This window comes from Ornithodoros turicata, chromosome 4, assembly GCF_037126465.1.
Source record: "Ornithodoros turicata isolate Travis chromosome 4, ASM3712646v1, whole genome shotgun sequence".
NCBI classification, from domain to species: Eukaryota; Metazoa; Arthropoda; class Arachnida; order Ixodida; family Argasidae; genus Ornithodoros; species Ornithodoros turicata.
Genome location: NC_088204.1, coordinates 82,817,932 through 82,845,858, shown reverse-complemented (window position 1 = coordinate 82,845,858; position 27,927 = coordinate 82,817,932). Strand labels below are relative to the sequence as shown.

At 48.2% G+C, this 27,927-nt stretch overlaps 2 protein-coding genes across 4 annotated transcripts in view; one reads left to right on the top strand and one right to left on the bottom strand.

Annotated features, from left to right (window-relative positions):
* LOC135392163 (alpha-N-acetylgalactosaminide alpha-2,6-sialyltransferase 5-like) lies at positions 1–20,087 on the top strand. The gene is made up of 7 exons (XM_064622863.1): positions 1–154; positions 5,096–5,401; positions 5,474–5,572; positions 5,642–5,777; positions 5,830–6,063; positions 7,266–7,379; positions 17,313–20,087. The coding sequence occupies exons 2-7, from the start codon at positions 5,116–5,118 to the stop codon at positions 17,524–17,526; spliced, it is 1,083 nt and encodes a 360-aa protein (XP_064478933.1). The 5' UTR covers positions 1–154; positions 5,096–5,115; the 3' UTR covers positions 17,527–20,087.
* The window catches only part of LOC135392161 (tuberin-like), a 26,160-nt gene continuing 17,919 nt past the window's right edge, over positions 19,687–27,927 (bottom strand). For all 3 annotated transcript variants that reach the window (XM_064622861.1, XM_064622859.1, XM_064622860.1), the window contains exons 26-39: positions 27,589–27,755; positions 26,886–27,057; positions 26,133–26,307; positions 25,863–26,076; positions 25,448–25,688; positions 24,720–24,904; positions 23,572–23,722; positions 23,424–23,508; positions 23,263–23,343; positions 22,995–23,181; positions 21,786–21,922; positions 21,651–21,729; positions 21,351–21,442; positions 19,687–20,480 (exon numbers count right to left, since the gene is read on the bottom strand). In XM_064622861.1, the coding sequence (XP_064478931.1) occupies positions 20,310–20,480; positions 21,351–21,442; positions 21,651–21,729; positions 21,786–21,922; positions 22,995–23,181; positions 23,263–23,343; positions 23,424–23,508; positions 23,572–23,722; positions 24,720–24,904; positions 25,448–25,688; positions 25,863–26,076; positions 26,133–26,307; positions 26,886–27,057; positions 27,589–27,755 (2,137 nt within the window). In that variant the 3' untranslated portion in view covers positions 19,687–20,309. The remainder of the gene's footprint in view (positions 20,481–21,350; positions 21,443–21,650; positions 21,730–21,785; positions 21,923–22,994; positions 23,182–23,262; positions 23,344–23,423; positions 23,509–23,571; positions 23,723–24,719; positions 24,905–25,447; positions 25,689–25,862; positions 26,077–26,132; positions 26,308–26,885; positions 27,058–27,588; positions 27,756–27,927) is intronic.

Sequence of the window (27,927 nt, the reverse complement as noted above, 5' to 3'; positions counted from 1 at the left end):
TCAGGCAGAGAACGCGCGTGTGACGTCACGAGCCTTCCCCGCCAGTCAAATGAGAGATTCTCCTCTGCCAGACGGCCGTATTTACAAACGTTCGCGCGTGATAAGAGCAGATGGTCGGAGTGCTTCCTGTTCGGTCACAAGAAAAGGACGATCTGTGAGTGGATTTTAATCGGATAAGATATCGGCGAATTGTCGAGTGGCCTCCTTTATTTGCATCGATGTTACGCAGCCGTCTGCTGATAAATGTATACTACTAGTATGTATGCGCTGCGGTGGTTAGTTCTCAGATTGTACCGAGGCAGTCGATCTTGAGGAAATCTCGTTCTCTCGCTGCATTTTAATGAAACCGCCATTTCGGAAAATTGTTCCGCAACAGTAACAACCCTGAAGGCGTGTATATTGTTGAACGCATCTATCGTAAATATCTGGCGATGGCTCCTCAGTTCGTGATGGCCACTCCGGAAGCTCCACAAAACTAGCTACATTCATTTATAACGCTGCATTCATTATGCGACGCAACTAAAGTAATTTACGAACCACGGAATGTTTGGTTGTACGCTTTGTGCACGTACTTGCGGATTCACTGAAGCTCTAATTCTAGAACCCACCTTCAAAGACCCGAGGGTTTATACTACGCCTTTTCTTTTTGTTATTCCACGTTAACACCGCGAATCAACTATGGCTATGAGCGACAGATGGAGAGCACGAGTGAGACAGGGGGTGCCTCGACTTCAGGGAAAGAGTGTGTGGAGGCGGGGTAGAGTTTAATGGAAAATCGGATTGGACAGTTTATCCAAATAGCATGTAGATGTTCCCCCTTCAGGTTCATAAGGTTTATACGTTCCTTCTTTTACATCTGACTTTTATGTAATTAAAAAAAAAAAAAAAATGTTGCTCAGAGTTGCTTTTTGTTTATATGTATCACCGCTGATTGCTGTATCGCTTGATGCTGTTATTGATGGCTGATACAAATAATTGATTACCCTCGATGTTGTATTGATCTCTGCGGTTTTGAACCCTGTTTAACGACGTTATTTTTCTTACGTACGCCGCGTATCCCCCTCCCCCATGTAACGCCAGCAAGGACCCTCCGTATATTTAGAAAGAAATAAATAATTTGGCCTCGGAATGAACGACAGGATCCACGTACAAACCTCGCAGAGACATTTGAAACCTTCAACAGGTCCAACAGTATTGTGGCAGCTAGCGATCATTCCTGCAGGGCAGCGCAGCAGATAATTGCCCCCCGTCCCTGCCCTGTCTTGCTTCCTCGAAGCAACGGTAAAAAAAGAAATCGTAATGACACGTATAGCTATTAAACGGGTCTCGAAGGGAGTCCAATGATACAAGCGACCTCCATATACAGTGCATGGTCTTCCGCACCAGTCGATACGCGTGTGAAGAGAGGCACGTCGTGATTGTACGCTAATTTCAATTCCTTGCACCAAACTTTCGACCACCACCAAACTTGCACCAAAACTTTCGAACGCGGTCAATCTCGTAAAATGTGCCGAAACGGTGCATATGGTGTTGTTGGTGGACTCATGAAAACTCGCACGATTCGTATGGACATTTCGTTTGCTCGTGCTTTACATGGTGCGCATTTCAAATTTCAATCGTATAACTGCGTATAAAAGGGTGGAGTTGACTTTGAGGAGGCATACCCTCTCTGCGTTTACTTGCAAGTTTGCCGCAATACGAAGCACCCAACATAGAAACACTTAACCTCGAACGCAACACTTTAGGGCGATGCAAACGTCAAATTGTTGTAGCTAAGCCTCGGCACGTTGCGACCTCAATAGTCGTCTTGGGTAGAGTATCATTGAGCAGAGTAATCGTCTTGGCGAGCGTGAACGAAAAAGAAAATCTCGTTCGCCGCCTGCAATTACAGTCAACTGGCCGTATAACCTCATATACCTTGCACGAGTTTGCGTATGCATAGAAGTGGAGATCTTCCGCCATTGTATCTCGAATTATTTTATTAGATAATAATAATAGTTTAATAGTATAGTAGCGTAGTTTAATAAATATTTTCTGTCATTCGAGCGAGTGCTCCATTAGTATGAAGGGACACTGGAAGGTGCACCATCCACTATGTTGCTCCTCTTCGGTGGAACGCAACTATTGGATTACAAAAGCATTCACAAACACTCCCATTCCCGTAAGTAACTACCACGCAACTATCATCCCACTGCGTTCAGTTACAGATTAAGGAACAGCGGAAACTTCCGCGCAGAATGGAAACACCTAAAGAACGCAACAACATTAATGAACATAACAGGAGTAAGCAACATTGTCTCGAGTTTGAGGTAAAAGACACGACGAGACGAACACACGACAGCGACTCTGTCGTGCGTTCGTCTCGTCCCGTCTTTTACCTCAAAGTCAAGGCAATGCTAACGTCACCGCAAAATTAGTTTTCGATAGCGCTGATGGAGTTTACGTCGGTAAAACAGAGAAGAAGTGGCCTGGTATCTCACAGTTGGTAGCATAGTTCCAAGGCCGTGCTGAAAACTGAAAGGTTGTGCTTTCTCAGGTTTTCCCTAGGCTTTCCGGCAGACAGACCCTCTGTCTCCCATTGCGTGACAGGCATTTCCCTACACCCCAGTTTTCTTCTTTTTCACTCTCCCTGAAATTTCTGAGATCGCTCAAAGCAGCTCGGCCACCAATGCGTATGCCCATAAACACCTCCTCCTGAGAAGTCGGTACCACCCGAGAGATAGGGGGTATATGTTTATTAAGAAAAAAAAAAAAGGAGATGATTTTTGGGGAAACTACTGGGTATTCCGTCCTCTTACAGGGATTTTTTGGTGTCAATAAATGGCATTGAATTGAAAAAAAAAAGAAAAAAAGAAATCATTTGTCTGAAGAAAGCCTCGGCTAATTTTCTTTGTGTGAAGAAGGCTTTCGAATTTTCGAAGGGTTCGGGGAAAAGAATCTGACCACAGAGGGTGACATCGAGGACAAACAGCACTAAAGCAAGTTCCGAACGGTGGTTGAGGAAACGTAAGAGCCAGAATCCAGTTGTTGCCTGATGACCCAACCGATCTTGGCGTCCAAGAACATGGTAAACATCTCCGTGTGATGAAAGAGCCAAGGTCGGGAAGACACGTGACATATCGCGTAACACGAACGCGCTTTGATGCTTCTCAGGTTCGATCGCATTTCATCCCCGTAACGTGTCTTCAGCACGTGATGAATGTGTGACAGAGAAAGCCATCCAAAAATCTTTGCGGGTCCGTTGCTGGCGGGTCTTGGAGAAACCGCCGCCGAGAGATAGGAATGACATTGAGAATATGACTAACCCTTAACGATGGCGAGGAATGACATTGAAAGGGTTGCGCGTAGCTTCGCATGCTTTCAAGGTCATCGCGACAGCCTTCCAAGTTGCAGCGTGTCCTACTCCGAGATACGCAGTATGTATGTTGCAAATACGTACGTGGCGTTGCGTTGGAACGATAACCGACTCGGGTGAAGGTCGATAGGAAGAGCCACAAAAATATTTCGGGAGGGGTTCTTGGAAACTTGACGTGAGGGAGAGGATTTACCACGCTTTCCTCCTTCCAAATGCAATACGGAAGGTGCGATTTCAGGGGGTTTGAACCCCCCAAACCCGCCCACCTCCGAGCGGGTTTTTGTAGTGCATCGCAAGCTTTCACCTGTGTGTACAGCTCCGGTCAACCTTAATAATAACGCTGGAAGAAAAGTGGTGTTCTTCCCGAGCGCGACTGCAGCAACCCTCGGGGCAAGGAGGAAATCTTAATTAAATAAAATTATTCCATTAGTTTACCGCGAGGATTTTTGGAGGAGGATAACAGCCACCGAAGGGTGGCTGTTATCGCGCTGGGAAATGAGAACGAATTTTTTCTAGCGTTATTATTAAGGTTGACCGGAACTGTACATAAGAGATAGGGTTGATTGTTCTGCGGAGGCCCAAAACAGCTTTGCGCAGTACGCCAGGGACCACCACGCTATCCGTTACGTACGCAAAGGCGATAAAATATACGATGCACTAAAACGCACTAATAACATCGTGTGCGCACCGGGATCAGTGGAGCCGCTTACTGTTCCCAAGGTTGTGGGTTCAAACCCGGTCGATGACGTCAGCAACCTGGCGCAAGTTGCTTACGGTAGCGATAATGGTATTCCGTCGCATAACAGACCTTTACCTGTACCTGGAGGAAATAATGCACTGTCTGCAACTGTCACCGCCATTCGTGATAGATCGCTCTTTGCGTGCCAAGTGAGCCTTTCTAATGATCGCTAATAAGCCTAGCTTCTAATGATCGATAGAGACGAGCGAAAATCAACGCGACCAATTCAGACGTAGTTCTCCTGTTTCATCCGTCCATCCGCCCACGTGGAAATTGTAGCAGACATCACAGTTCCTCTGAACAATGGACATTGGAGAACCTTCTGCAACGACTCACATATTTTGCAGTCAACTGCTCGAAATGTACCCGCACAGGAATATTCCCAGGGTTTTCATCTCGTGGGGGGTGGAAGGTGACCCCCGCATATACGGTGCTTTTGTGGCGTTTCTGGTCTTGTATCGGGGGGGAGGGGGTGTTGCAGTATTTTGGGGGGCGTGTGAGGGGGTGTGAGGAAAATCTCTGTATCCGTATTTTCCGGTGTATAAGGCACGCCTTATACATTGTAAAAAGTGTCGCCAAGAGGCTGTGACATCCAAGTTTTTCCTGTAAGATGCCACGCAACTCCTAGCCTCGGGCTAGACGCTTGACATACGCGTAAATCGTGTAATTTTCGGGAAATATCGGAATGAATAAATAATCGACGGTGAGCATGTACCAGTAGTTGCACAGCGACCACTTCTTCATGGGACGGCTTGGATGTGTGAACGAGTCTCAACTGATTTGAGTGCGAGACAGAGGCGAGGACAGATCGGACTTTGAGACGCACGGGCTGTGAATACTGTTGATACTAATGGTGACGCACAGTTTACAATTTCTGTGCACTATTAGCGCCGGCACCCACGTGATGTGCCGGATGCACGTTATACACACCCGAAAATACGGTACTTCTGAATGACTCCGCTCCTGTGCCCTATTTTTATATAAACGCACCTCTCCCACAGAAAAGACCCCTTCTGCAGCCATGGTGCCTTCAAAAGTAGACAGAACAATCTCCTTGATCCTTGCCGCTATCTGCCTCATCTGTTGTGCCCACCTCTTGCTCGGTCTGGCGTGGACCTCGGAGTCCGGCTCCCGCGGTGGGCCTGGACTTCGGCCCAGGCGGGCCAGCGTGGTCCAGGTGCGCGGCAGAAACTACCACGTCCACCTGGGCGAGCCTGTCGACCTCCAGCACAGGAAGCTGCTGGACGTTCGACTGAGAAACAATCAGTTAGCCAAGCCCCATTTCATATCAAGAAGACGAATACTTAGTAATTCCATTTTCCTTTCATAATTTCATGACCCTCCCCACACAACCCGACTGAATTGTCTTTCTGTCGAAGGTGATGGTACGGCAGCCAGCTCAGACTACCTCGGCCGCGACCATGAGGACCTGTTTCCGAACGTCACGTGCAATACATGTTCACTCGTTGGATATTCAGGTAACTTGCGGCACAGTTTAATGTGTCTGACCATCAAAGGATAGTGAGCAGGATGAGCTTCTTATCCAGGCCATCTTCTCGGAAAGCAACAGGGCTCAACAATAGACTCCTCGGACTGTGTCATCCGACTTGGACGAGCACCCAGCATTGGCTACGATGCCGACGTCGGAAAGAAGTCTACTTTCCGAGTACTGGATGCCACAACGTAAGCACCACCCGACGTAACACGGCATGCACTCATTGTAGCCTTTATGTAGCCTTTACGACTTGCTGAAGAAACCAAGCCGACTCATCGACGGACCATTGGCGTCAAAACACATCGTAGTCTTCGGGACGCCAGCTGCACATTTACGCGGAGATACTCCAAATTCCAATGCTGGTCTCGCAGTGAGACTTGGAAGGCTTCGCGGTCACGTGTCCGTCTTTTACTTGAAGAGGCGTGCAGAACACGACGCTGCTGACGCACTAGCTACGGCTGCAGCTAAGCTTGGGTAAGGCATATGCTATCTCCTGCCGTGATGATGTCGTGCCCTACCTCCTATACACCTAGTAGGTGGTCATCAGGGATCCTAGTTTTGTTATAGGCACATGCATAACTTACGGTCTGTCCGCATATTGTAAACCGGCAAGGTCAAAATTATACGCATAAACCGTAACACAGAATCGTTATAGGGGCTCGTAATATTAATATGCTTTATCATTCTAGCTCAGTTGGCGTATACCGAGCGTTAGTACATGCAAGAAACATACACAAAAGTGTTGGAGGAATGCTATCTCAAAGCATGCAACGAAAAGATGAATATATCTGGAGCGACATTCACCTGCTTTAGGCGCTGAAGCCGGAACAAACTTCCCAGCAACCGCGATCGGGAAGAGGGTGGGGCTACACGTTCAGCTATAGGGCCTTCCAAGATACTCTTGGAGTGATTATTTCGGTCATCAGCTACCTGTTTCTCATTCCTGCCGCCATTCTTTGGGGGAAGTGTAGGGTACGTTTCAGAGTACTGAAGCCGTTACCTGTTATCTGTACCCGACCTCACAATTTCCAAATGATAAACTCGCATTTTTCCGCGAGAAGTACCGAAATCCGCGTTTCCCCGTGCCCACGGAATCCTAGGGTTCCTGGTGAAGTGATGATGATATACGCCGCGAAACAACTACCTTCCGTCTGCTGTGTACGTTCCTCCAATGAACGAGCTCCGTCCCCTATAGGAAGAAAGGGAAAGCTTCCGTGTGCTCCCCGCGTACACAGTAGGCATGCGCTATATCCTCCCCTTCTATTAGGTGCATGGCTTGCGAGTGCGGTGCTTGCATCGAGAAAGTTCAAGTTGGTTCCACTCCTTCCGTTCTGGTGTTTGTGGCTCAAGCGAAAGCCACTTGTCCCATCGAATCCGAGAAATACGCGCATGCGCGCTGTTACGCAGAGACGTGCTGCTTCGAGCAGGGAAGCGGAGATATTTCGCTAGAGGAACGCAACGGCAAGAACGCAAACATGTGAACGGGGCGACGTGTGTGAAAACGCCAGCCCGTACTGTGAGGAAACGAGCGTAAACGCGAGCGTAGGCAACCTTTTAGGTGTGCCAGATGGGCTACGTATATGAGCATACGAAATGTTTGGTAACAACAGGATTGCTTTACATCGTTCTGAGCCGTCTACAAGTGCAGAATGGAGACATATCTTGTATTTATGTAGGTACAAGTTATCTGGAACGCAGCCTTCGGCGCTCTGGTACGCCATCAAGATCTCTAGTGACGTTGGGTGTGGCAGCCTTAAAGTATATGGAGTTCCGGATCCGCGATTTTGCAAGTGAGTAGTGTTACTACTTGAAATGGCCTGCACAGCAACGTACGGGTTTGCGTAGGCAAGGTTCAAGTGAGACTTGGCTACGACAAAACGCACACACACACAAAAAGACCATGGTGAGAGGGAAATGGTCGAATCGGTGGACGAACGGGTATATGAGGTTGAGGCAGACGCGGGGTGCTGGGGCTAAGAGACATGGTGATGTTTGGGGGTCTACGTGGGAGAGGAAGGGCCCATACCCACAAGCGGTACACATGTGCGGCAACCGCCTGCGGGCTGCCGGGCGGCAAGAAAGAGCTTGCCGCCGAGCAGCCACTACCGCCTACGGGTTCCGCGGCTCTCAAAATATCGAAGCTGACAACGTCCTGCAGACTGCGAGGGAGGCCAGAAGGAAACAAGAGCGTGAAGCAATCTCCGTTGGCCACCTGACTGGCCGACGATGCGCGGCATACCGCGAAAAATCGCGCATGGCGCGGGGAACGCGGAGGCGGCTTCTCCCGCACCTCGGCAAGAATTTACCCCCCCCCCCCATACGTGATACCACATATACGCGATACCGGGCCACATGTGGGTACGCGGCCAAATGGTTGAGTCAGAGAACGGACGGGTACCAGGTTGAGGCAGAAGTGGGGTGCTGGACATAATGGAAAACGTTAGGGTGATGGGGCTAAAGGACATAGCGATGTTTGGGGGAGGCTTAGGTGGCAGAGGAATGTTGAGTCAGAGAACGGACGGGTACCAGGTTGAGGCAGAAGTGGGGTGCTGGACATAATGGAAAACGTTAGGGTGATGGGGCTAAAGGACATAGCGATGTTTGGGGGAGGCTTAGGTGGCAGAGGAATGTTGAGTCAGAGGGCGGACGAGTACGAGGTTGAGGCAGAAGTAGGGGCGCTAGACACAATGGAAAACATTAGGGTGATGGGGCTAAAGGACATAGCGATGTTTGGGGGAGGCTTAGGTGGCAGAGGAATGTTGAGTCAGAGGGCGGACGAGTACGAGGTTGAGGCAGAAGTAGGGGTGCTAGACACAATGGAAAACATTAGGGTGATGGGGCTAAAGGACATAGCGATGTTTGGGGGAGGCTTAGGTGGCAGAGGAATGTTGAGTCAGAGGGCGGACGAGTACGAGGTTGAGGCAGAAGTAGGGGTGCTAGACACAATGGAAAACATTAGGGTGATGGGGCTAAAGGACATAGCGATGTTTGGGGGAGGCTTAGGTGGCAGAGGAATGTTGAGTCAGAGGGCGGACGAGTACGAGGTTGAGGCAGAAGTAGGGGTGCTAGACACAATGGAAAACATTAGGGTGATGGGGCTAAAGGACATAGCGATGTTTGGGGGAGGCTTAGGTGGCAGAGGAATGTTGAGTCAGAGGGCGGACGAGTACGAGGTTGAGGCAGAAGTAGGGGTGCTAGACACAATGGAAAACATTAGGGTGATGGGGCTAAAGGACATAGCGATGTTTGGGGGAGGCTTAGGTGGCAGAGGAATGTTGAGTCAGAGGGCGGACGAGTACGAGGTTGAGGCAGAAGTAGGGGTGCTAGACACAATGGAAAACATTAGGGTGATGGGGCTAAAGGACATAGCGATGTTTGGGGGAGGCTTAGGTGGCAGAGGAATGTTGAGTCAGAGGGCGGACGAGTACGAGGTTGAGGCAGAAGTAGGGGTGCTAGACACAATGGAAAACATTAGGGTGATGGGGCTAAAGGACATAGCGATGTTTGGGGGAGGCTTAGGTGGCAGAGGAATGTTGAGTCAGAGGGCGGACGAGTACGAGGTTGAGGCAGAAGTAGGGGTGCTAGACACAATGGAAAACATTAGGGTGATGGGGCTAAAGGACATAGCGATGTTTGGGGGAGGCTTAGGTGGCAGAGGAATGTTGAGTCAGAGGGCGGACGAGTACGAGGTTGAGGCAGAAGTAGGGGTGCTAGACACAATGGAAAACATTAGGGTGATGGGGCTAAAGGACATAGCGATGTTTGGGGGAGGCTTAGGTGGCAGAGGAATGTTGAGTCAGAGGGCGGACGAGTACGAGGTTGAGGCAGAAGTAGGGGTGCTAGACAAAATGGAAAACATTAGGGTGATGGGGCTAAAGGACATAGCGATGTTTGGGGGAGGCTTAGGTGGCAGAGGAATGTTGAGTCAGAGGGCGGACGAGTACGAGGTTGAGGCAGAAGTAGGGGTGCTAGACACAATGGAAAACATTAGGGTGATGGGGCTAAAGGACATAGCGATGTTTGGGGGAGGCTTAGGTGGCAGAGGAATGTTGAGTCAGAGGGCGGACGAGTACGAGGTTGAGGCAGAAGTAGGGGTGCTAGACACAATGGAAAACATTAGGGTGATGGGGCTAAAGGACATAGCGATGTTTGGGGGAGGCTTAGGTGGCAGAGGAATGTTGAGTCAGAGGGCGGACGAGTACGAGGTTGAGGCAGAAGTAGGGGTGCTAGACACAATGGAAAACATTAGGGTGATGGGGCTAAAGGACATAGCGATGTTTGGGGGAGGCTTAGGTGGCAGAGGAATGTTGAGTCAGAGGGCGGACGAGTACGAGGTTGAGGCAGAAGTAGGGGTGCTAGACACAATGGAAAACATTAGGGTGATGGGGCTAAAGGACATAGCGATGTTTGGGGGAGGCTTAGGTGGCAGAGGAATGTTGAGTCAGAGGGCGGACGAGTACGAGGTTGAGGCAGAAGTAGGGGTGCTAGACACAATGGAAAACATTAGGGTGATGGGGCTAAAGGACATAGCGATGTTTGGGGGAGGCTTAGGTGGCAGAGGAATGTTGAGTCAGAGGGCGGACGAGTACGAGGTTGAGGCAGAAGTAGGGGTGCTAGACACAATGGAAAACATTAGGGTGATGGGGCTAAAGGACATAGCGATGTTTAGGGGAGGCTTAGGTGGCAGAGGAATGTTGAGTCAGAGGGCGGACGAGTACGAGGTTGAGGCAGAAGTAGGGGTGCTAGACACAATGGAAAACATTAGGGTGATGGGGCTAAAGGACATAGCGATGTTTGGGGGAGGCTTAGGTGGCAGAGGAATGTTGAGTCAGAGGGCGGACGAGTACGAGGTTGAGGCAGAAGTAGGGGTGCTAGACACAATGGAAAACATTAGGGTGATGGGGCTAAAGGACATAGCGATGTTTGGGGGAGGCTTAGGTGGCAGAGGAATGTTGAGTCAGAGGGCGGACGAGTACGAGGTTGAGGCAGAAGTAGGGGTGCTAGACACAATGGAAAACATTAGGGTGATGGGGCTAAAGGACATAGCGATGTTTGGGGGAGGCTTAGGTGGCAGAGGAATGTTGAGTCAGAGGGCGGACGAGTACGAGGTTGAGGCAGAAGTAGGGGTGCTAGACACAATGGAAAACATTAGGGTGATGGGGCTAAAGGACATAGCGATGTTTGGGGGAGGCTTAGGTGGCAGAGGAATGTTGAGTCAGAGGGCGGACGAGTACGAGGTTGAGGCAGAAGTGGGATGCTAGACACAATGGAAAACATTAGGGTGATGGGGCTAAAGGACATAGCGATGTTTGGGGGAGGCTTAGGTGGCCGACGAATGTTGAGTCAGAGGGCGGACGAGTACGAGGTTGAGGCAGAAGTAGGGGTGGTGGACACAATGGAAATCATTAGGGTGATGGGGCTAAAGGACATAGCGATGTTTGGGGGGACGCCTAGGGGGCAGAGGAATGTTGAGTCAGAGGGCGGACGAGTACGAGGTTGAGGCAGAAGTAGGGGTGCTAGACACAATGGAAAACATTAGGGTGATGGGGCTAAAGGACATAGCGATGTTTGGGGGAGGCTTAGGTGGCAGAGGAATGTTGAGTCAGAGGGCGGACGAGTACGAGGTTGAGGCAGAAGTAGGGGTGCTAGACAAAATGGAAAACATTAGGGTGATGGGGCTAAAGGACATAGCGATGTTTGGGGGAGGCTTAGGTGGCAGAGGAATGTTGAGTCAGAGGGCGGACGAGTACGAGGTTGAGGCAGAAGTAGGGGTGCTAGACACAATGGAAAGCATTAGGGTGATGGGGCTAAAGGACATAGCGATGTTTGGGGGAGGCTTAGGTGGCAGAGGAATGTTGAGTCAGAGGGCGGACGAGTACGAGGTTGAGGCAGAAGTAGGGGTGCTAGACACAATGGAAAACATTAGGGTGATGGGGCTAAAGGACATAGCGATGTTTGGGGGAGGCTTAGGTGGCAGAGGAATGTTGAGTCAGAGGGCGGACGAGTACGAGGTTGAGGCAGAAGTAGGGGTGCTAGACACAATGGAAAACATTAGGGTGATGGGGCTAAAGGACATAGCGATGTTTGGGGGAGGCTTAGGTGGCAGAGGAATGTTGAGTCAGAGGGCGGACGAGTACGAGGTTGAGGCAGAAGTAGGGGTGCTAGACACAATGGAAAACATTAGGGTGATGGGGCTAAAGGACATAGCGATGTTTGGGGGAGGCTTAGGTGGCAGAGGAATGTTGAGTCAGAGGGCGGACGAGTACGAGGTTGAGGCAGAAGTAGGGGTGCTAGACACAATGGAAAACATTAGGGTGATGGGGCTAAAGGACATAGCGATGTTTGGGGGAGGCTTAGGTGGCAGAGGAATGTTGAGTCAGAGGGCGGACGAGTACGAGGTTGAGGCAGAAGTAGGGGTGCTAGACACAATGGAAAACATTAGGGTGATGGGGCTAAAGGACATAGCGATGTTTGGGGGAGGCTTAGGTTGTAGAGGAATGTTGAGTCAGAGGGCGGACGAGTACGAGGTTGAGGCAGAAGTAGGGGTGGTGGACACAATGGAAAACATTAGGGTGATGGGGCTAAAGGACATAGCGATGTTTGGGGGAGGCTTAGGTGGCAGAGGAATGTTGAGTCAGAGGGCGGACGAGTACGAGGTTGAGGCAGAAGTAGGGGTGCTAGACACAATGGAAAACATTAGGGTGATGGGGCTAAAGGACATAGCGATGTTTGGGGGAGGCTTAGGTGGCAGAGGAATGTTGAGTCAGAGGGCGGACGAGTACGAGGTTGAGGCAGAAGTGGGATGCTAGACACAATGGAAAACATTAGGGTGATGGGGCTAAAGGACATAGCGATGTTTGGGGGAGGCTTAGGTGGCCGACGAATGTTGAGTCAGAGGGCGGACGAGTACGAGGTTGAGGCAGAAGTAGGGGTGGTGGACACAATGGAAATCATTAGGGTGATGGGGCTAAAGGACATAGCGATGTTTGGGGGGACGCCTAGGGGGCAGAGGAATGTTGAGTCAGAGGGCGGACGAGTACGAGGTTGAGGCAGAAGTAGGGGTGGTGGACACAATGGAAAACATTAGGGTGATGGGGCTAAAGGACATAGCGATGTTTGGGGGAGGCTTAGGTGGCAGAGGAATGTTGAGTCAGAGGGCGGACGAGTACGAGGTTGAGGCAGAAGTAGGGGTGCTGGACATAATGGAAAACGTTAGGGTAATGGGGCTAAAGGACATAGCGATGTTTGGGGGAGGCTTAGGTGGCAGAGGAATGTTGAGTCAGAGGGCGGACGAGTACGAGGTTGAGGCAGAAGTAGGGGTGCTGGACATAATGGAAATCGTTAGGGTGATGGGGCTAAAGGACATAGCGATGTTTGGGGGAGGCTTAGGTGGCAGAGGAATGTTGAGTCAGCGGGCGGACGAGTACGAGGTTGAGGCAGAAGTAGGGGTGCTGGACATAATGGAAAACGTTCGGGCAATGGGGCTAAAGGACATAGCGATGTTTGGGGGAGGCTTAGGTTGTAGAGGAATGTTGAGTCAGAGGGCGGACGAGTACGAGGTTGAGGCAGAAGTAGGGGTGGTGGACACAATGGAAAACATTAGGGTGATGGGGCTAAAGGACATAGCGACGTTTGGGGGAGGCTTAGGTGGCAGAGGAATGTTGAGTCAGAGGGCGGACGAGTACGAGGTTGAGGCAGAAGTAGGGGTGCTGGACATAATGGAAAACGTTCGGGTAATGGGGCTAAAGGACATAGCGATGTTTGGGGGGAGGCTTAGGTGGCAGAGGAATGTTGAGTCAGAGGGCGGACGAGTACGACGTTGAGGCAGAAGTAGGGGTGCTGGACATAATGGAAATCATTAGGGTGATGGGGCTAAAGGACATAGCGATGTTTGGGGGGAGGCTTAGGTGGCAGAGGAATGTTGAGTCAGAGGGCGGACGAGTACGAGGTTGAGGCAGAAGTAGGGGTGGTGGACACAATGGAAATCATTAGGGTGATGGGGCTAAAGGACATAGCAATGTTTGGTGGGAGGCCTAGGGGGCAGAGGAATGTTGAGTCAGAGGGCGGACGAGTACGAGGTTGAGGCAGAAGTAGGGGTGGTGGACACAATGGAAAACATTAGGGTGATGGGGCTAAAGGACATAGCGATGTTTGGGGGAGGCTTAGGTGGCAGAGGAATGTTGAGTCAGAGGGCGGACGAGTACGAGGTTGAGGCAGAAGTAGGGGTGGTGGACACAATGGAAAACATTAGGGTGATGGGGCTAAAGGACATAGCGACGTTTGGGGGAGGCTTAGGTGGCAGAGGAATGTTGAGTCAGAGGGCGGACGAGTACGAGGTTGAGGCAGAAGTAGGGGTGCTGGACATAATGGAAAACGTTAGGGTAATGGGGCTAAAGGACATAGCGATGTTTGGGGGAGGCTTAGGTGGCAGAGGAATGTTGAGTCAGAGGGCGGACGAGTACGAGGTTGAGGCAGAAGTAGGGGTGCTGGACATAATGGAAAACGTTCGGGTAATGGGGCTAAAGGACATAGCGATGTTTGGGGGGAGGCTTAGGTGGCAGAGGAATGTTGAGTCAGAGGGCGGACGAGTACGACGTTGAGGCAGAAGTAGGGGTGCTGGACATAATGGAAATCATTGGGGTGATGGGGCTAAAGGACATAGCGATGTTTGGGGGGGCTTAGGTGGCAGAGGAATGTTGAGTCAGAGGGCGGACGAGTACGACGTTGAGGCAGAAGTAGGGGTTTTGGACATAATGGAAATCATTAGGGTGATGGGGCTAAAGGACATAGCGATGTTTGGGGGAGGCTTAGGTGGCAGAGGAATGTTGAGTCAGAGGGCGGACGAGTACGAGGTTGAGGCAGAAGTAGGGGTGGTGGACACAATGGAAATCATTAGGGTGATGGGGCTAAAGGACATAGCAATGTTTGGTGGGAGGCCTAGGGGCAGAGGAATGTTGAGTCAGAGGGCGGACGAGTACGGGGTTGAGGCAGAAGTAGGGGTGGTGGACACAATGGAAAACATTAGGGTGATGGGGCTAAAGGACATAGCGATGTTTGGGGGAGGCTTAGGTGGCAGAGGAATGTTGAGTCAGAGGGCGGACGAGTACGAGGTTGAGGCAGAAGTAGGGGTGGTGGACACAATGGAAAACATTAGGGTGATGGGGCTAAAGGACATAGCGACGTTTGGGGGAGGCTTAGGTGGCAGAGGAATGTTGAGTCAGAGGGCGGACGAGTACGAGGTTGAGGCAGAAGTAGGGGTGCTGGACATAATGGAAAACGTTAGGGTAATGGGGCTAAAGGACATAGCGATGTTTGGGGGAGGCTTAGGTGGCAGAGGAATGTTGAGTCAGAGGGCGGACGAGTACGAGGTTGAGGCAGAAGTAGGGGTGCTGGACATAATGGAAAACGTTCGGGTAATGGGGCTAAAGGACATAGCGATGTTTGGGGGGAGGCTTAGGTGGCAGAGGAATGTTGAGTCAGAGGGCGGACGAGTACGAGGTTGAGGCAGAAGTAGGGGTGCTGGACATAATGGAAATCATTAGGGTGATGGGGCTAAAGGACATAGCGATGTTTGGGGGAGGCTTAGGTGGCAGAGGAATGTTGAGTCAGAGGGCGGACGAGTACGAGGTTGAGGCAGAAGTAGGGGTGCTGGACATAATGGAAATCGTTAGGGTGATGGGGCTAAAGGACATAGCGATGTTTGGGGGAGGCTTAGGTGGCAGAGGAATGTTGAGTGAGAGGGCGGACGAGTACGAGGTTGAGGCAGAAGTAGGGGTGCTGGACATAATGGAAATCATTAGGGTGATGGGGCTAAAGGACATAGCGATGTTTGGGGGAGGCTTAGGTGGCAGAGGAATGTTGAGTCAGAGGGCGGACGAGTACGAGGTTGAGGCAGAAGTAGGGGTGCTGGACATAATAGAAATCATTAGGGTGATGGGGCTAAAGGACATAGCGATGTTTGGGGGAGGCTTAGGTGGCAGAGGAATGTTGAGTCAGAGGGCGGACGAGTACGAGGTTGAGGCAGAAGTAGGGTAGCTGGACATAATGGAAATCATTAGGGTGATGGGGCTAAAGGACATAGCGGTGTTTGGGGGAGGCTTAGGTGGCAGAGGAATGTTGAGTCAGAGGGCGGACGAGTACGAGGTTGAGGCAGAAGTAGGCGTGCTGGACATAATGGAAATCATTAGGGTGATGGGGCTAAAGGACATAGCGATGTTTGGGGGAGGCTTAGGTGGCAAAGGAATGTTGAGTCAGAGGGCGGACGAGTACGAGGTTGAGGCAGAAGTAGGGGTGCTGGACATAATGGAAATCATTAGGGTGATGGGGCTAAAGGGCATAGCGATGTTTGGGGGAGGCTTAGGTGGCAGAGGAATGTTGAGTCAGAGGGCGGACGAGTACGAGGTTGAGGCAGAAGTAGGGTGGTGGACACAATGGAAAACATTAGGGTGATGGGGCTAAAGGACATAGCGATGTTTGGGGGAGGCTTAGGTGGCAGAGGAATGTTGAGTCAGAGGGCGGACGAGTACGAGGTTGAGGCAGAAGTAGGGGTGGTGGACACAATGGAAATCATTAGGGTGATGGGGCTAAAGGACATAGCGATGTTTGGGGGAGGCTTAGGTGGCAGAGGAATGTTGAGTCAGAGGGCGGACGAGTACGAGGTTGAGGCAGAAGTAGGGTGGTGGACACAATGGAAAACATTAGGGTGATGGGGCTAAAGGACATAGCGATGTTTGGGGGAGGCTTAGGTGGCAGAGGAATGTTGAGTCAGAGGGCGGACGAGTACGAGGTTGAGGCAGAAGTAGGGGTGGTGGACACAATGGAAATCATTAGGGTGATGGGGCTAAAGGACATAGCGATGTTTGGGGGAGGCTTAGGTGGCAGAGGAATGTTGAGTGAGAGGGCGGACGAGTACGAGGTTGAGGCAGAAGAAGGGTGGTGGACAAAATGGAAAACATTAGGGTGATGGGGCTAAAGGACATAGCGATGTTTGGGGGAGGCTTAGGTGGCAGAGGAATGTTGAGTCAGAGGGCGGACGAGTACGAGGTTGAGGCAGAAGTAGGGGTGGTGGACACAATGGAAATCATTAGGGTGATGGGGCTAAAGGACATAGCGATGTTTGGGGGAGGCTTAGGTGGCAGAGGAATGTTGAGTGAGAGGGCGGACGAGTACGAGGTTGAGGCAGAAGTAGGGGTGCTGGACATAATGGAAAACGTTAGGGTAATGGGGCTAAAGGACATAGCGATGTTTGGGGGAGGCTTAGGTGGCAGAGGAATGTTGAGTGAGAGGACGGACAGGTATGAAGTTGAGGCAGGAGTGAGGTGCTGGACACAATGTACACGACATCCCACTGGTGCCTCAACCTCATACCTGTTTGTCTCCCGACTCAATCATTCCCCTCCCACCTAGGTACCCCATACATCACCACGCCCTTTGGTCACATCTCCTCGCCACTCATTGCCTTCTGCATCTCACTAATAGGGATCTGTTGTAGCAGCATCCCATGCGTGCGATACATTTAATCACAGACTTATACAAGTGAATCGACAAGTCAGCAGTCTACAGGCTGTTTTCGAATTATTTGTAAGGTTCAAATTATGTAGAACACCCATTACTTCACATTACTAAAGCCAAAATTTTTTAGTCATAGAATTTTCGTGAACTTTACAGGCATTCCAGATATTTTTCGCGAAGTGAGTAGCCTTAAATGTAATTGTGTTCCGCAGAAGAAGCAAAGAGGAGACATCGAGGTCACGCTTCTGGGATTTTTCATCAGCCGACCAGTGCACGGATGGTTTGGATGCAGGCTTTGTGCAAAACCCTGTTGAAGTTGATTCCTCACATCTTAGCCTCTCCGACCGCAAGGCACTCCGCGGATGGCTTACTGAACATTCGGCCCATTTCTTTGCGCCACCGTGGCCACGAGGGAAAAAACAGTGACTGTTTTAGTAGAAATTAGACATCTTTGAGTCTAGGGAGGGAGTGGGGGCAGAAGGGAACAAACACCAACTGGAGACTCGAGCTTCCCCACTTTCTTCAGACACCAGGATATGTTGCCTGTGTCAAGGTCATCCTAATATGCTCCATCGTAGTAGAAATGTTTCACGAGACAACTGACTGTAAGAACTGGAATGTACCAATGTGTGACACTCGGGGGACTGTTTGCAGGAGCAGTTCCTGCCTTGTTAGTCTAGTCTGTTGTGCCATTTTCAATACCTAAGTCCTCTTCACTTACTTTTCTATGAAAGTCGTGTCAGTGCTTACTAGAGTCCATGAGGAACACGGTACGTGAACATAACGAACATACAGAGTGATTCGAGGAATGTGTGTAATGTTGAGAAAGAACGTGCTATGCACAGCATCTTTGAACAACATGTTGCAGCAATGTGCAAACTATGTAAAACGTAAATGTTGATAACCTAGCATTACTAGTGATGTCACCACACTGGTTCGCATGGTTCAACCAAATTTCTAATTTCCAGTCAAATTTGCCAAGGTTCGCAGACTTGTCGTTTCTAATCAAAAGTTAGGGACGTAATTATTGAGAGAGGTTTTGTAACTGACAAAATTGAGTTTGAAGTTGAATGTTAACAAAGCACAGCACACACAGGAAAATTGAAAAGACGCTTGTTTGTGCGACGTCATCATCGCGTCGCACCACGATATCTCGCTAGTATTTTCCACCACAAGTATTTTCCAGGTTTTTCACCTGGCTAGAAGAAGCTGAAATAAGCATACTTTGACACTACTAAAAAAACTTAGTCATATTACAGAAATAACATCAGTACGTACAAGCTTTTCAAGTCCTTAACAATGTGCTTCCAAATTTGGGAATGAGACAGACGCATATTTACGATGCAGTCAAATTTTGGCGAACTTTTTCAAAATTCCCAAATGAGAGTGCAAAATTTTGCGAACTTGAACCTCGTTGGAGTTGCGACATCACTAGGTACAATGCCACAGTGTGATATCAAGGTGATGCAACGAAGCAATGCAATGTAAATAACAAACTATACCCTGTCAAGGTTACCCTACTTAATAGTTGTCAATGTTTTACGGTAGAGCTGTGCGAAGAGCAACATGTTCAAATCAAATCGAATATCTCCCAGACACTGCAAATCGAATTCGAATATTCCCAAAAATCCTGAATATTTGAATATTTTGAATATCTCACTTTGGACAGTTTCATAACTTTGTGCCCATTAGGAGAACTGCTACTCCTAATGGGTGAGCCCACAGCTTTTCAGTCAGGACAAAGTATTATAAAAATTGATCAAAAGCAGCATTACATCGCTGAGATGTGCATCCTATAGTTCGTTTGCTGGAAAAACTAAACTTTGCAAGTTGTTCTGCAGAAAGGCTATTTTTTGGTACATGTTGTGGGCAGGTTGAAGCTCTCTGTGAATGAACACTACTTCCTGTGAGGAACCGCTCACTTGACAATGAAGGGCTGATAGAGCCGATTTCCATATTACAGTAAATCTCGGTTATAACAGCCCCACTTATAACGAATTTCTGGTTATAATGAACACATCGCAAATGACCGTCAATATTTAACCCAATGTAAGGAGACTCCATTTATAATGAACTTCTGGATATAACGAACAGTATTCACTTGACCGTTGAGTTCATTATAAATGAGATCCACTGTATCTTCGAAATATTCGAAAGCTGTGAATACTCAAAGTTTCCTGATACTACTATCCAAATAGCATTACCTACTCGATTTGAATTCCAAGTTTTGAATATTATTCGCGCAGCTCTATTTTACTCATATGTTTGTGTATGTGTTTATACTATGTGCATTTCTTTTCTTTCGCACGAAGATCAGAAGCCATTATTGATTTTTGACATGTACTACTTCTTAGTGGGGCTTTTTCGTGTCCTATAGCTGAATACAGGCACTGTGCGTGTGCAACAAGCAGTTACAGTTACCTGTTACATACACATATTTATGCTCGAGACTATTACTACTTCCTGCTATGCAAACTACAAATTGTGTAACACTTTTTATTTACATCAACATTATGTGGGGATTGATTAATGCGTATTTTGTATGTCTTTTGCACACATTGATGGATGAACAGCTGTAATGAGTCATATTCTTTACAGGTCACTTTATTATACACTTTCAAAAGCTATCTGTACAGTTTCACCACGAATGACAAGAACATTTGGGGCATGTCATCATATATGCACACTTCACCTGCTAACATCCATTTCATATGTAACAAACACACTTTGTGCAGGTATGTGCTTCCAAACACATGCACTCTGACATCTCAACTCTCATTTATAATTTCATTGACTAGATGATTTCAAATTTTGATCCATTATTTTGTGGCCCCCAGCAATAACTGTAGTTGACCATTATAGTCATGTATTTGTATTTTCAAATTTAAGGAGGCACAAACATATTTTCGGGGGAACAACCACTTCTGTACAGCATTAGCGTATTTTGTAAAACTTTACTTCGTTACTTTTATAAATATTTGACTTACTCCAACTGTATTCCAACTTATTCCAGTTGTATGATACATCACGTCCTGCCTTGCACTTGCGTTGAAACACAGTTCCTAAAAAGCTCGTAAAAAAAGCAATTTCTATACCGGAATTAATTTACAGGCTCATCCATGGGCTGGTGCTAGAGATGGTTTCATAGACAAAAAGCATCCAAATCCCCCAGAGAGCCAAGCTGTGTCCAATCTAACAGCACCTGTCACTCACATATAGGCCATAAAGTCTTCCGCCATGTTCATTTCTGACGACCGGTCACCATCGCCCTTTCCGGCCGTTAACCTCTCGTGAATACGTTTAATGTGACGCAAACGTTCGTGCCAGTTGTTCACATAGACGTGCTTTGAATTGGCCTTGTGCACTATTGTGGCAGCAATCTGTAATGAGACAAAGGAAGCTCATTTCAGACCAAAGTTCATTAGTAAATATATCGTAAGCTCTGACATTTTTAGGTAAAGCCTCGCCTGATTAATTTTAATCCACACACAAATTAATTTTGGTTATCTTGCCTATTATATACAATTATCTTGCCTATTTATATTATATTACATGTGGTGCTTTCTCAAGATCCTTTACGGGTTTTAAAAAAAGGCTGAGGGAACAGCACAGATGCCATTTTTGCAGGTGGGTTATTCAGCCAGGCGGACAGCCTATAGGAAAGCGCATGTAACTACTGGATGACTAATTAATTAAAATTAAAATTTATATCTCGCACTATGTTCTCATTTCAGGATATTTAAAAGAAGATAGTGGACCGATATAATGGCCGGCTCCAATTCAGCTATCTCTCATTTCCCAAAAAAAAAAACATCTAATTAATGAGTTTATGAATTTCGGGTAGTTAGTAATCCAGTAGTCACATACACTTTCCGTCAGGATGTCTGCCAGGCTGGCTGCATGACCCCGCTGTGAAAATGGTATCTAGGTAGCTCTCATAGTTTTATCATAAATATTCTGCAATGCATAAAAAAAGCCCCGTATTACAGAGTTTTTCATTATATATAGAGTATTCATTACAGATTTTCTATAAAAGGCTATCATAGCAGCATAGGTGCTGTTCTTGCAGTTGAGTTATATGGTTGGGTGGACATCCTCTTGAAGAGAGTGTGTAACACCTCTGTCAGACGGGCACTTATACGACCTTTAAGGTGTGCAGAGCATAAATGTATAGCACGTAGTCATACTTACTACACAACGCAGTCATTCAGTATCAATTATACCCATGTCAAAAAACTAGAACCACTCACATTGGCATGTAGAGCCAGCTGTCTGACATACAAAGACAAACTGTTGTCCGGTACAATTTGAGCATCACTGTGCTTCAACAGCTCCATTACTTCTGTAACAGATAATAATTGACACTCAGAACCGATCAATCAATGTAACAGAGCATAGCATTTTGTTGCAACCTGACAAGAAAGATTCATTTCATGGATCTGTCAGGGTGAAATTTACGCTAGTCTGCAATGTAGTCACAATGTTTGCTTAGAGTTGCCGAAGGGAGTCAAAATGCACAAAGAAGCACCATGGTTAAAAGCACAACGTACCTGGCTTTCCTTTTAAAGAAACAATATTAACTGCAAAACCTCGAGGTTCAATGATGACGCAAGCATTTGCGAACTCTCCCTGGAATTAAAAGAAGCAATCAAAAGACACACTTCTGAGAGGAGAGCTCAACCAACCATAGTGTTGAGGCTATACTCTTGACCACTCTCATTGTAAACGATTATGACGAGGTCATTTCCAATGTGCCTTTTCTTGTTGCTACGTAATTTGTCCTTCTCCCTGTTTGGCATCAAGGTGGCAACGTGGTAAATAACTGTCAAGAAACAGAAAAACGTGACAGATTTTTCAGATTCACTTTTTTTCGTGACAGATTTATAAAAAAAAAAACTATAAGGTCTATAGACAATCTGTTTTTACTTCTATCACCTCTGGGCCGGCGGACGTTCTTGGCCATATGTTGCTCAACAGTGAAATGACTAACTACCTAAAAATCGTTAATTAACTTTTTAATTATAAAAGCTACGAAGTTGTTCCGATGAGAACATCTGTTCCTTTCGGTGGCCTGATATCGTAGCCGTTTCCGAACAAAAATGCATTCGGTAGATTGTCCGCAAAAAATTTGTGACGCAACACCATTTTTTTCTTTATTTTGTCCATCGCGCATCTTCGGAGACGCGTCTTTCCTTCACCCCCAATGTGAGAGGGTGAAGGAGCCTCATGCGTCGAAGATGCTGCCACAGTGCCACCTCATGTGTTGAAGATGAGGTTTAACTTGCGGAAACAAAACAAAAACACGTGTATCGGGTGACGCTATCGGAACTGCCCTTATCTTGGGTTGCATTTTCTGTTTTCTTTTAATCTTTGTCCAGGACTCAAGAGGCGACAGTGTGCTCTTTCACCCTCTCACCCTGGGAGGAGGATGAATTACCGAAGGAAAAATATTGCAGCTCAATAGATCCACTTGCAGAAGCCTCGCTTTTGCAAATTTTGCGAGATACTGGACTGAAGTACACGGTGCAGTGCTGCCAGAGCCACGATACGTTAAATACGCGGGGATGATAAACAGACCAGCGTTTCTTCGGCAACCTAGGAGGTGCGTTAATTTTGCGAGTAAATACGGAGATTCGCGTACATAAAATGTGCCGTTACAATTACGTTGAACAACACTTTTTCCTAGCTTCACAAGGTACCCTAGCTTTTGAGCCTTGCAGGCAGTTGCGGATCCAAGAATCGGAGGGGGCAGTTGGCCGATTCCCCCAAAACGTCAGTTTATACCATTGGATATTTCCCTCTCTTCCCTCCCCCACTACACACTCGGACAAAGAAAAGTCCCCCCAAACTGAGGGTCTGGATAACCCCATCTGTGCACTACAAGAGAAGCTCACCTTGCATGATATCATCCTGCCAGCTGATTGCATAGTTCCCGTCAGATTCCTGAAAGTCGAGGCCACCGACGTACGTCATTTTTGGGTCAGTCTCTCGCAGGCGGATGGTTCGACCAAGTCCGAGTATGAACTTGGTGTAACGCTGAGACCCGCAGTGGTTAGATAAGATAGCGGTCGAGTCCTTTGCCTACGATATTACGACGGAACGATGCAGTGATGGCTCGGTAATGGCTCGCTAAATCGTTAACGCGATAGCGGGTAACACTACCTGTCCCGGTCCGACATAAAGGACTCCAATCTTGTGCGTCTCGTATGTTGGCAGGTAGTCGAACACAGTCAAAGAGCGTTCCTAGTGGCGAGAGAAGAAAAATCTCGGCACACGAAGCATGATTCGAAAATAAGGACCCCCTTCACTTAGTCCTTACTTACAACGAAGGATTCTGGGAGTAAAATGGGGCGTTCAGAAGCGTGCTTGCTGAACCAGGCATTGTTGTACAGGTGGAGGAATACGAAGCTGTAAGAACACAGAAGTGGGAAAAGTCACATGACCAAGGCTCATCATCATCGGGGAGCTTACTTTGGGTTCATGCCACACCTGTACATGTCTATGTAAGAGACGTTTGGAAGCGCAACTTGCTGGGCAACTGGGCTCATTCCTGAGACAGTGTGTCCCCTGTCTCGGAATGAACTGGCACGTGAAAGCTTCGTCGATGCTCCGTCACTTCTCACTGGGAACGAAAACGTTTTTTGAAAACTTGAACCTCAAAAACATCCACTTGGCACATTTTCTGGTCAGTTTCATGCCTTGGCACCATCAGATACTGCATGTGTCACGTGACCGTTGCCACCCAAACATGAGTGTGAGTGCCAGGAATTTAGTGGTTTTAAAGGGGCACTAAAATGCAAAAAACAGTTTACTTCAAGTTACGGTACAGGCTACGCTAATTTCGTACTCGTTATCATAATTGAAACCTTTGATTCCGTTACGGAGCTACAATGGAAATTATACCGAACTCTTTCTTGCTCCGGCGCTAAGCAGTGAACGGCGTTTCAGCATGTGCGTCAGTGTTCTTAGTCCATGCTGCGCACGCCACGACATGAAGCAGTATCTGCGAAAAACATAGCGCGTCCCGCGAAGCGGACTTGTGTCGCTGTCTGAAGCACGTGAAGATAAATGTTGTCAGTGGCACATATGCGAGAGCTGTCGTGGGCTACAATTCAGTGAATCGGTATTGAAAAATGCAGCAGTGCGCATACACAGAACACTACGATCAGACCTGTTCCAAATCCACATGCCCATGATAGCGCTGAACATAGACGTCAAATGCCCCATAGAGTCAATGTACAGGGTTCGCCAAGATAAACTTCGGGGTTTGTAACGAAGATAAAACAAATAAGAACAGTGTCGGAAAGCTAAAGTATACGTTTGAGGACGTATTATGCCCCCAAATTTTATGTCCATAATGCTGCCCAGTCTGTTACTCTGCAGATAAATCGTGAAAATTAAAAAAACGCCGCTGCCTAAGAAACGAAAGTAAGCTCGTATTTAAAATATTCTGGAAAGAATGAGCCTCTAATATCTCCACCATTGTGTGACCGCAGACGTGCGTCAAGGCCTAGCGAGCCACGACACGTCTCCCATGCATCAAGTTCCAATTCAGAGCGGACCCCTCAAGTTCGAATTCACGGAGACTGCGCCGTACTCACTAAAAAAATGTCGCTTACAATTTGAACTCCGCATACGGGGTGCAGGTGGACTCAGTGCCTGTCGAGGTCGTAAGACAACTTCGGCAGTTGCTGGCCCTGCGGCTGACGAAAACTTGGTATGGGAGAAGTCGAGCTTCAGATGTGCTTTGGAGAGCGGCCGCAGACGAGCCGTGGAGTGAGACTCCTCGGGTATGGATTCATACCTGGACAAACACGAGGAAGTATAGTTCAGTATTCAAAAAGATCATAATGATGGCGATGTGAATGACGTAAATGTGCAACGAGAATAAAGTGGCAAATAATTTTAAGATACGTAAAATAAGAAGAAGACAAAGCCTTCATGCGCTTCTTTGTCTTGTAGTCTTCGCCAGTCTGCTGCTTGAAGAGGAACCGTTCATACGCAAGAATGTTCTGCTGGTCATATAATCGGCCTGCAAAGCCTGTATGTGCACTGCTCTTAGAGCATTTTTATTATTAAAAATCTGTAACGGGGGAAGAAAAAAAAAAGAAAGAAAGAAGAAAGAAAAAAAACAGTATATCTGCACCAACAGTGCCTTCCATTGCATAAATAAAATGCCAAACTGGCAAAATACTCAACAGAGCAGCAAGGCTGAGCTGTGTACCTCAGTGTGTACCTCAGTCAAGCTGCACCCGACCCATAACCATGTTTGGCCCCGAAGCGTTTCCTAGATTGTCTAATTAATTAGTCAATTAATTAATCAAGTTCCACATGACCAGGCTCTCACCGGTCTTCTTTACGAGGAGACTTTCTGAGCGCAGACAGTCGCGTCTGTTCATCTTCGGGGTGGCCGGATGGGCTCAGGGGTCGTGACGTTACGCTCGAAGTTGGCAACATAGTGGCAATACTGACGTGCGAAGATCGTGGAGAAGTTGCTGCAGCGACGGGAGTAGTTGGTGAGGATGCAGAGTGCCCCGGCACCTCTGGACTGGAGTTTGTCCGACGAAGAGGCGATGCCGATCGCTTCGCTGTGCCAATGAGAAATAGGGGACGTGAAACACAAATAACGCTACGTGTGTCGCGGGAATAATTCAGAAAAAATACTCGTCGCCCTACAGAGGTTGTGCATCAATATGCGCAACAGACGAGGAGATGTTGAAAGGCAGGTAGTTGGCACAGATCATAGCCGCTCGATCACTCACTGACGCAAAGGTTTTCAGCACTGCTGTAGTTGATAGATTGTTCCCCATCTAGGCCATCGCTGGAGTGCGATGTCGTCGAATCTCTTCTCGACTCTTCTTGTACACTAAGGCCGCAATCGAGCGACGTTGACCTCGAGACTGGAGGTCTCTCTGGCTCGTCACCCTCAAGTTGAAGGTGCTGGAAGATGGAGGTTAGATCCGGAAGTGGAAAGTCCTGCGGATGAAACCGAGTTACGAGGTGCTGTAGACGCTGCGTGGCGGCACACTTACTGGATTGCAGGTCTTGGAAAACATGTTGTTCTGCAGCCTTATCATCCAAGATACATTGCCCGTGGCACTTCTTACGAATATTTCGGCCCAGCCGATGCACCAGCAGCTGCACACGTGCGTTAGAACTTTTCCGGGCTCTCCCGCAGGTGGCAGGACTGGCTCCGTGTTTGCAGTGCTGCGTCGGCAAAAAACACCGGGCATTGTGGACAGAAAGAAGCGGCTCGTAATTCTACCTGGAACTCGGCCACTCCATAAATACAGTAAATGATGACCACGAGAGTCGAGACAATGGTTAGAGGTGAGTGCAGATAACATTGATGGTATCCGCATCAACACTGTAGCCGCGTGTGTAAGATCCATTCACAACTGCACTAGCATTAGGTGTATTTGCAACCGTGCGGATATTGAGTGCATCCGCGCATCCACTGTCACTGTATTTGTAGGAAACAGTCAAACGACGAAAATATATTACAAATGTTTCGATTCGATGCGTGAATTTTGACACCACCTGGGGGACGCAGACAGAGATACTAATGCTTATTTGCGGATAAAATGTGGATATCTGCTCACATTTTCTGCGTGCATTTCAAGATGTTACACTTTTATCCGCACAGCACGATGTATTGCGGATACCTGCACGAATCGACGTGCATAACCGCACCCGCGCACACGTCTAACCATGGTTGCTAACAAGATCAGCGTCCCAGATAGCTACATTTTGAACACCTAGTTAGGGGGTAACAGTTTGGCTACCTGTTCTGCTGCTCCGTAGTGACTTCACGCAGACTAAGGTCATCTTTGGTTCTTCCTGGTACAGCACGTCCCACAGATCTTCCTTGAAAGTCGGACTGATGCCTACGCCTACCTTGCTTGTCGTTCAAATATTCGTGTTGCCGAAGCTGAGCTTTCTCCAGTTGCTCGCCATCTGTTGCGACAAGTTTGATGTTGAAGCCTATGCAGAGTCAGACACAGACCAGAAACCTGACACAGTAGAGCATTCACCTCTGGGTTTGTGTTTCTTATAACCATTCTTGGTCACCCCTCACCGAGCTTTGTAAGCATGATTGTGAAATACGCGAGGAGCAATAAGTGGCTTTGAGTGTGTCGAATCGTACGCATAACGCAGTGTCCTTTGTATGTTTTTGCAAATATATGCGCAGGAATGATGCAAGCACACGATCGTACGAACTAATAGTTCTGCATTTTGTGGAATCAGCAGTGTGACCTGGCCCAGTCTCAGAAACATGTTTGTCGGGCCGGGCACTGGCATATTTTGGCCCGTGGCTGTGCAGGACTCTACTGTAGACTATGTTTGCACATAACAGTAGCCTGCTCAAATCATCGCTTCGCTTCCGTATTGGAATAACTCCATCTATCTCGTGATCTCCATCGGATGCATGGAAACCAACTGTTGAGGCATCTGTCTTATAGTAGTTGCAAAGCACACGTAACGTACCGTCGTCGTCTTCTGCAGAGTCGCGGCAAGTGCGGTAGCAGCGTTCACACATGCCGACGCGGAAGGCACGGTTGCCGCAGCCGCTCGTCGTTACAGTAACGAGTTTCCGACCCACCAGCCACGTCATGGAGCGTCCGTTCTTCACCATGTGCTCAGACGCTGGTGTCCTGCAACGGGAGAGGAAAAAAAAATGTCTATACTACAGTCAAACTCCTTTATAGCGAACACCTTTTTAACGAAAATACCACTACAGCAATTTTTTTTGCGGTCCCGCTGGAGCCCTATAGGTCCAATAATGGACATCCTTTTTAACGAAAATACCTTTACTGCAAATTTTGT